The sequence below is a fragment of the Neovison vison genome, chromosome 1 (assembly GCF_020171115.1).
Source record: "Neovison vison isolate M4711 chromosome 1, ASM_NN_V1, whole genome shotgun sequence".
NCBI classification, from domain to species: Eukaryota; Metazoa; Chordata; class Mammalia; order Carnivora; family Mustelidae; genus Neogale; species Neogale vison.
In genome coordinates this window covers 149936651-149945575 of record NC_058091.1, presented here as the reverse complement: position 1 = coordinate 149945575, position 8925 = coordinate 149936651, and the positions used below count along the sequence as shown (strand labels likewise).

General features: G+C 55.3%; 2 protein-coding genes across 2 annotated transcripts; one reads left to right on the top strand and one right to left on the bottom strand.

Moving 5' to 3' along the window:
• The first annotated feature begins 2129 nt into the window (after positions 1–2129).
• Positions 2130–4342, top strand: UBD (ubiquitin D). The gene is given in 2 exon segments (XM_044239113.1): positions 2130–2177; positions 3434–4342. Coding segments are annotated over 2 exon segments (498 nt in total). The 5' UTR covers positions 2130–2150; the 3' UTR covers positions 3905–4342.
• Positions 4343–5571: 1229 nt separating this feature from the next.
• Positions 5572–8699, bottom strand: LOC122910662 (putative olfactory receptor 2I1). Its single transcript, XM_044255308.1, has 2 exons — positions 8694–8699; positions 5572–6549 (listed from the first exon to the last, which is right to left on the bottom strand). Exons 1-2 carry the CDS (start codon positions 8697–8699, stop codon positions 5572–5574), a joined length of 984 nt encoding a protein of 327 aa, XP_044111243.1.
• Positions 8700–8925: the final 226 nt, after the last annotated feature.

Genomic DNA, 8925 nt, shown 5'->3' with positions numbered 1-8925 from the left:
AGGTTCCCCTCTCTTCCTGCTGTGGACTTGCTCCCTGCCTCCGTCCACCTGCTCTGACCTTTTCTGCTCGGTTACTGGTGATGTTTCAGAATCTGCAGATCCTATTGGACGCTGCATGCGTGGTGGGGGACACCAGCTGCAGATCCAAGGTCACAGTCTTGGATTCTGCACAGAGCGGATGGTAGGAACCTGGAGAAGCCTTGAAGGGAGACTGGCAGGGGCCACAGTTTCCTGTCTGTTGCATCAGACACTCTTCTCCCTCCACACTCATCCTATGTGTTTGAAGGAGCGTTTATCCCAAGGTACATTCAAATACAAATTTTCCAAGTTTATGGGCATCTGATAAGAGCTTCAAATAGGAGAACCTGATTTATGTTGTTTTTTGAAAGCCTGGACTGGTTCTTGGATTCCATTACTCTACATAGGCACTTCTAGAAACCCACGTTCTCCAGGATGGAAAGTCCTGCAGTAAAATGGGATAATTTGACATCTACCAGTGCTGAAGATACAGTAAATGGCTGCTAAGAACACAGCAAAGAAGATGATAGTGTCATTTTTATGGGATTTTTTTTTACTTTGAAAAAATTGGGAGTTCCTTTTATAAAGGCTTTCTTGCAGAATGTGTTTTGTGGCGCTGTCCTGGGAGTTTGGGGGAGGACAGGGATTCCTCTGGAATGTTAGGAGGATCAGAGTAGTAAAGTAAATTCTCGGAGGGCACACGGCCTGTGCCCTCCCTCTTGTCTGATCCAAACCTCCAGAGCCAGGGAGGAAGCAGCAGCATGAGTGTGTGTGAGATCACAGAGCACAGGGAGTAGGGAGTGTCCAGCAGTAAAGGCGGGGAAACAGAGTCACCGCAGTGTGAGAGCCGATGTGTATTCTGCTTCATGGGAGGTGGGCTTGGCCCTTGATTGTTGGGCCAGGATTGTTCTAAGTACTAGATTTGGGCTGCCAGTTCTGGGACAGGAATGGAAGTGTGCTAGAGAGCTCAAGACCCAGGGATGTAAGGTCCGTTTTACAAACTGTGTTCTGAATTCTGAATCCATGTTCACTGGAAAACAAACATCTCAGGTGGTGAACAGACTTGCCCAAGTTAAGGGAGCAAGTGGCACCCTGGGAATGAAATTCCTGTCTCCTCTCAGAGTAGGCTGCGTATCCTGTGTGATCTGGAGGCATGCCTCCCCCTCTGCGCGGCTGGTGTGAACTCTCTGGTCACGGTCTCATCACTCCTCACGGACTCTGCATCCTCTCCTGGGCCTCCCGCTCTGCCCAACCGGTGTGAACTCTCTGGTCATGGTCTCATCACTCCTCATGTACTCCCACCTCCTCTCCTGAGCCTCACACTCTGCCCAGCTGGTGTGAACGGGCTAATCATGGTCTCATGACTTCTCACAGACTGTACATCTTCTGGGCCTCCCACTCTCCCCAGCTGGCTTGAACAGAGTGATCACGGTCTTATCAACTCTCATGGACTCCATGTCTTCTCCTTGGCCTCCCACTCTGCCTGGCTGGTGTGAACTAGCTGATCACGGTCTCATCACCCCCATGGACCCCTGTGTCTTCTCCATGGTTGTCCACTCTTCCCAGCTGGTGTGAACAGGGTGATCACGGTCTCTTCACTCCTCATGGACTCTACATCCTCTCCTGGGCCTCCCACTCTGCCTGGCTGGTGTGAACAGACTGCTCATGGTCAGATCATTTCTCTTGGACTCTACATCCTCTCCTGGGTACCCTTGCTCTCAGGAAAGCCCCTGAGTGATGCATGGGGCAGGTTCTCAAAAGCAGCAGGAGAGGACAATCAAGTAGTAAAGATCTTGAAGTGGGTGAGGGCCCAAGGCTGTAGGCTGGGAAGTCATAAGTCATGACTGGGAGTGGTGAGTCGTTAAGTGGGGACGTTCTCCATGGAGAAGGACCATCCTGTATTGGGAAGAGGAGGGTGGGTGGAATGGATGAGAGGAATGTGTTGATCAGAGAGTATTCTCTGTGCGTATTGACCCTGTCCAAGCGAAAGTGAAAGAAAATACATGACATCATGGGAGAACAAAGGGCGTGGGCACAGTGGCTCAGGCAGGGGATTTCCAGCTCAGCTCGTACATAAGCTGGACGCCAGTCCTGTTCCTCAGCTTCCTGTGTCTGCTCTGCTGGCTGTAGACATGGCATCTGGTACTTCCTGCCTCCATGTAAGCGGGGGTTGAAAAGTGGGGGTGGGGAGAGGGAAAGCACCGCCAAGGGTTGGGGAGTGATTTCAGGAGTCCACGAGGGCCAGAGCTCGGGGAGGTGAGGGCAGAGTGGTCGGGAAGGCATCCTGCAGGGGCTGAGACAGGCTCTGATCGCTATAGAAGCTGAAGGAAGGTTCTGGGAATAGAAGCGCTTCGTTTGGCTCCTCAGGGCTCTTCTGTGTCAGGCCTGACTGGGCCCTGATAGGGGAGGATGGTGGGAAGTGGGAGTGGGCTTTGGGCCCACAGGGTTGGATTTGAACCTATGGAAATATTTTCTGGAGCCTTTTCTCCTTCATTTGATTAGGGTCCCTGGGCTCTTCAACACCTTCTCCTCCCAAAAGAGAGGTACACAAAACTCCTTCACTCTAAGGTGTTAATGACCAGATCCGTGAGCCTTTGAGGAGCGCGTGCAGTACATGTGGGCTGGCATCGGGGGGCTGCTTAGCATAGAGGGGCGTCGGTCCTGTGAGGAAATGTCTGTGACGTCCAGACTGCGAAGATGGTTTTGAATAGAGCAGGAGGGAGGCCCTCCCAGGCTTGCCAGCGACAACACAGGGTGCACTGGCCAGCTTCAGACTATGGAGGGAAGACCTCGATCTGGCCGTACCTTCTGTGAGAGAGGCCCTGGTCTAGCTGCGGGAGACCATATTCTGCAATAGGTAGGTAGAAACACACAGGAAGTCCAGGGGAACAAGTCACACTGAACACAGTGTCACCATAACGTGTGAGTCATTACATGCCCTAGGACAGTAAGAAAGAAACCCGGAGTACGGAGAGTATGTGTCCTGTCCAGGGTTTCCTTCTGAAGTAGTCATGGAGGGCAGCGATGAGTGTCCCATGAGCTGACGAGTCGATAATTCTCTCTGGGAGCTGTTTTTAGCGTCCAGTATATAACCGTGCGTGCTTTGTAATTGGATTTAGTTTTTGACATTTGACAACCTCTATCTGGATAGGAGGCGTGCGAGATGCGGGAAGTCACTGAGGACGCTGGGATGAATGAGAGGCATGGCTGTAAAGGAAAAGATGATTTTCCTGCGTTAAAAGCTTGAGATTCCCAAAGAGAAGTTCCACAAAAGGGAGGGACAGAGCCTGTTGTATAGGAGCTGGAGGACCAGACAGGCAGGGAGGGCGGGGCCGGGCAAGGAGGGGACAGTGGTGTAAAGGTGGCAGGCGTTCCAGGCACCTGGATTTGCGGTCTCTTGGCCTTCGTTGTCCAGGTGACGGTCTCTTCTGAGGGAAGGACATCAATGACCTTCGCTGCTAACTCGGATGACACAGTGAGGAAGATCAAAGAACACGTCCGGGCTAAGACCAAGATTCCTGTGCAGGACCAGGTCCTGTTGCTGGGCTCCAAGATGCTGAAGCCCCAGAGGAGGCTGTCGTCTTACGGCCTTGACAAGGAGATGACCATCCACCTCACTCTGAAGGTGGTGACGCCCAGTGATGAGGAGCTGCCCGTGACTCTGGTGCAGTCAGGTGATGGGGGGTAGAGGCACCTCCTCCAGGTGTGAAGGTCCAGCTCAGTGGCCCAGGTGAAACAGATGATCGAGACCAAGACCGCGATCGCGCCTGAGCAACAGATTGTGACTTGCAATGGCAAGAGGCTGGAAGACGGGAAGACCATGGCGGATTACGGCATCAGACGGGGCACTCCACTCTGGCTGGCAGACTACTGCATTGGGGGGTGAGCCTGCTGTTAGCTCTCACTCCCCCCACATCCTTTGATGATTTCCCCAAATTAACAAGAAAGAGAAAGATGGAAAGTTAGGGGTGAAGTGGGAAGGAAGACTGCAGAAAAGTTTCTAACTCCATGATTTTTGATCAAACACAGTTGATTAGCTGTCTGAATTGTATATATTAATGAAAATAGAAAATAATATTTTAAGGCACAGTAGAGATAGCATCAAAGCCAGCTTGGAATTTAATCCTTTCCCTTGTCTCTCTGATTTTTAGAAAAATTCCTATTTCTTCCGTCCAACAGGATAGTAAGTTCCACACTGGGATCCACATTCCCCCAAATTCTGTGTTCCCACTGGCATATTTCATCTGTAATATCACTCAATATGTTGAATTAAATTGAATTTCTGCTTGTAGAGAACAGTGAAAGGATTTATATTGAAGTGTGTTAATTCCTCTGGTATGATTACAATCTAAGTAATAAAGAATTTAGAAATTCAACGAAACTCTCTTCTCTGTCCTTATTTAACGTTGTTCGGCAGGAGATGATTCCCAGCACGGTGTGCCATCTTGCGTTCTACGCCCCATTCTGAATTCAGCTGTCCTTATTTCTGGAGATGATGGTGGGCATGGGAAGACACCTCCCCTGGGGACTCAGAGATTTTGTTCTCCACTGGGGGGGGTCCCTGGGGGAGGTGTGGTCGTGGAGCTGTCTCGGTCCTGCCTGCGTTCGGGTCTAGCAGGTCTTCTCTGGGGTGGGGGCATCTTTCAGGTGGGGGCTCTCAGTTGGTCTCTGGGTTGACTCCCGAGGCTGTGCCCAGGTCCTGGCTGACAGAGCCTTTTCCTGGCTCCCTCCTGCACCCCCCACCTCTGTGTCTGCTCCTCCCTGGGGAATGTGGGTCTTCCTGTGTCTTCCTCACTCCTCCTTTGTCACTGTCCCTCTTGGGTCTCATGACTGGTCAAGAACACATTTTTCGCACCATCTTAGACATGCCTAGTCCCTTCTGCTCTTTAAACTTGCTCAAGAACCACCTTGTGCAGAAGAGATCCCAGCTGGACCCCAGCGGCACCACCCCTACTTAGGGGAATTCCTTGTTCTGCTTTGGGCTCCAGTGCTCTTGGTGGCACTAGTGACCTGGTTAGGTGAGCATTAGGTTGGACTGATTTCCCTGGACGAGCAACTGCGGCTCCTTGTTTTGGATGGGTCTCCGGCAGGGTAGAGTCTGGGATTGCTCTGTCAACTTGGGGGACTCCTGAGGCCAGACACTATGGGGTCTTCACGGTGTGGGCCATCAGACTCGGAGAGAGGGAACGTTAGTTGTCCTGTCGTACAGGATGTTACCAGTGTATGGACTCTTCGGGCATTGTCAGTGGACCCCTGAGGACGGGGAAGGTCCTCTCGAAATCATGCCTTCTCTCTTCATCAGCTTATGAGAGAGCCGGAAGGCCACTTCCCCTCCCTGAACCTGTATATGCAGCATAGAGGGATTTGCCCTGAAGCTGAAGAACATCTGGGGGGGGGGGCCGAGAATGGGGCCTCCCCAAGGACCTCGGACTCCCTGAGGACACATCTTGCGGATTCTCACAGGGAAACAGGCCGAGGGCTCGCTGCCTTCCCAATGGACAGTCCCATCCCTGGGCCCGGGGCTCACCCTGTCCTCCCTCCCCCGCCCCGCACTCACCGTCCAGTCCGCCCTCTCCCCACACTGCCCAGGAGCTTCCTGGCTGCCCCCTTCACTTCCTTGTTCCTGAGGGTGTAGATGAGCGGGTTGAGCGCCGGGGTGACCACGGTGTAGAAGAGCGAAACGAACTTGCCCCGCCCCTGGTCGTAGCGGCGCGTGGGCTGTAGGTAGGTGTAGATGGCCGAGCCGTAGAAGAGGCACACGGCGGTCAGGTGGGACCCGCACGTGCCCAGCGCTTTCCTGCGGCAGCCCCGGGACCGCATGCGGCAGATGGCGCGGGCCACGGCGCCGTACGAGGCCAGGATGACGGCGGACGGCAGCAGCAGGATGACCACGCGCGCCGCGAACATGTGGCGCTCGGTGGCGTCGCGGTCACCCCCGCAGGCCAGCTGCAGCAGCGCGGGGAGCTCGCAGATGAAGTGGTCCAGCCGGTGGGGTGCGCACAGCGGCCGCGCGGCCAGGAGCGCGCTCTGCGCGGCGGAGTTGGCCAGGCCGCCCAGCCAGGAGGCGCAGGCCAGCGCGCGGCACCGGCGCGGGGAGGCGAGCTCGGCGTGGCGCAGCGGGTGCAGGACGGCGGCCGCGCGGTCCAGCGCCATCACCGCCAGCAGCAGGCACTCGACGGAGCCCAGCGCCAGCGACGTGCACAGCTGGGCCAGGCAGCCCGCGCGGGGCAGCCACAGCTCCGCGCCGCACAGGCTGGCCAGCAGCGCGGGCGCCACGCTCGTGGTGAAGCCCGCGTCCACCAGCGCCAGGTGGCACAGGAAGTAGTACATGGGTGTGTGCAGGCGCGGGTCGCGCACGGCCAGCAGCACGAGCGTCGAGTTGCCCGCCAGGGTCAGGAGGTAGCAGAGCAGGACGAGGGCGAAGAGGCCGGGCTGCAGCGCGGGCCAGTCGGAGAAACCCAGCAGGAGGAAGCGCTCCCCGGCGCTGTGGTTGGCCTGCGGGAGGAAACTCCCCGAGTGTTTGGAAGGAGGCTGAGCGAAAGGGTGAGTTTACCCCCAGGGAGCTAACCGGGGGTGGAGGTTGGGGGTGGTGGGGGGTTGGGCCCTCCGGGAGCTGGATGGGAGCGAGCGGCCCGCGGGGCGGGGGATCGGAGGGGAGGGAGCGGAGTCGCTCTCTCAGTTACAGAGGGAGCCCGGGCTTTGGGAAGCTAGCTCTACCTCGGTCCAGCTTGGCTGATGAGTTATTTAGCAGACTCTTTCGGGGAGAAGGAATTTCCACTTGTTGGAAGAGCAGACTTAGACTGGGCGAGGGAAGATTGCCCAAGGTCACATCTAGTGAGTGGCCCCGTGGGGCTTTGTAGTCGGGCTTGTCTCCTTTCCAAATCCGAGCTTTTTCTGCCCCTCCCTGGCTTCTCACTGCACTCCTCTGGTCCAAGCAGGAATCTGATCTTAGACTAGTCCTTCAGATACTGGAAGACAGAGTCCTCCTGCGCCTCCCTCCCCTCCTTCCAAAGCGTGGAGTGCCTGTGAGTAACTGCAGTGTCCTAGGCTTGGTCAGCTGTCACTTGGGGGATTAGAACCTTCTATGGCCTTCTTTGTTTCAGGGATTCAGCTGACTACTGAGTGCTGCTCTGTGTGGAGTCTGTGTTCTAGGCATCGTCCATGCCCCTCTGGCTTCTCCCTAGTGTGGTGGTCATGATCTGGGGGCCTTGAAACCCAGAGTCCTCTGGCAGAACACCAAGCTAGAAGCCCTGGGTCCCACCAGCATAACTGCCTTGGGCCAGTTGGATTATTTGATATGGGGAAGTCACTGCATTTCCCTTTGCCTTCGCGTTCCACGTGTAAGAGGAGGTGTCTGACCTAGATGGTCTCCAGGGCTCCTGTCTTATCGCCTGGCTCTCGCTGGGAAAAAAAGAAAAATTGTCCTTGAATGAAAAGGGGACCCAACACAGAAGGCTTTAACCCTGCAGAGTGACACTGAGTCGCATTTCCTAATGGTACAGAAACCGTACGGTAGATGCGATGACTAAATGTTACAGCGAAATCTCGCTCCTGCACACTTCCTGGCAGGTGTGCGGAGATAGATAAACTTTGTAGTCACTATTCTGAGTTTCAAAATCACGAGGCCCTAATTTTCTTTAAAATGTTTCAGGGAACTCTCTTTCCCCCAGAGCACGTCGTGCTTATTGGGATCCATGTATGCTCAGGAGACGGAACAGGTGTTCACGGTGTGAGTCAGACCAAGGGTGGGGGCACCAGGCCGCCCGAGCTCCAGTCTCGGCTCTGCCACTGCCCAGCGGAATGGCCCTGGGCACGTGGCTTCACCTGCCCGTGGCTCCGGGTCCTCGCTTGAAAGTGGACTGGGTGCAGGGGGTGAAGCACGGAGAGCTCTCAGAACAGGCCCGGGACCGAGTGGGCGTCTACTAAGTGCTCGCGCTTCCCATCTGCACCTGCGCGTCAGGAGAGGCCTGTGGCGCCCCCACACTGGTTAGGGCCAGAGCCGGCTGCGAGTTCAGGTCTTTTTATTCATGAACCCTGGTCTTTACTCACCTGGAAGTCAGGCAATACTCCTGTTCTAAGAGGAAGGTAGGCAGGCGGCTGAGGTTAAACAACTTGCCACACGGGCCACACCGTTTGTAAATGCTTGTGAGGATTTCACCCAAAGCTCCCTAATTCTAAGAGCCTTGCTTTACATCTGTGCACATATGTTTAAGCCGGGCTCGACTCTGCCGGAGGCTGCGGAGGATGGAAGCACCTGCGAACCCCGAGCTTGCTGCGCAGCACGGGGCCACCGGGGAGAGGAAAACAGGCGAGAGCTGGCATTCAGGCTTGTGGCCCAAAGGTGCTAGAGACGTTGCTCTAGAGAGTCCCGTTTTCTAAGTCTGGGATCACGTAGACACACACCTGTTCAGCCAGCCAGGCCCTTAACAGTTCCCCTCCAGACACACCGAACCCCGAAACCAGGCGCAGAACAGTAAAATCACACAGCCAACACCAGTACCCCATGGACACACACATTCCCGCATACTCAGACACATATGTGCACATACGTGTCCCCTCATTGCACCCTGAGGCTTCCAGAAGGCAAATCTCTCATCAAAATATTCCAGGATGTGTCCCCAAACCTCATTCGGTGTTCTAGAACGTGCCCGTGACCTACAAGACCATCTTCCTACCTTCATGTCCGGGCCTCTGGCACTGACGTTCCGCCGCTTCTTTCCAGACGATCAGTCGGTCTGTTGCATCCGCTCCAGATCCTCGGAGTTGGAGATGGCCGGGCAGCGCATGGCATGACTGTTGATCTCGAGACTGGGTGCCTGGGGTCAGAGCCAGGTCCTTCCTTCAGGAACAGGACACGGGGTGGCGAGCCCTTGCTTGTCAGCTGAGCAGCGAACACAAGGTCTTCAG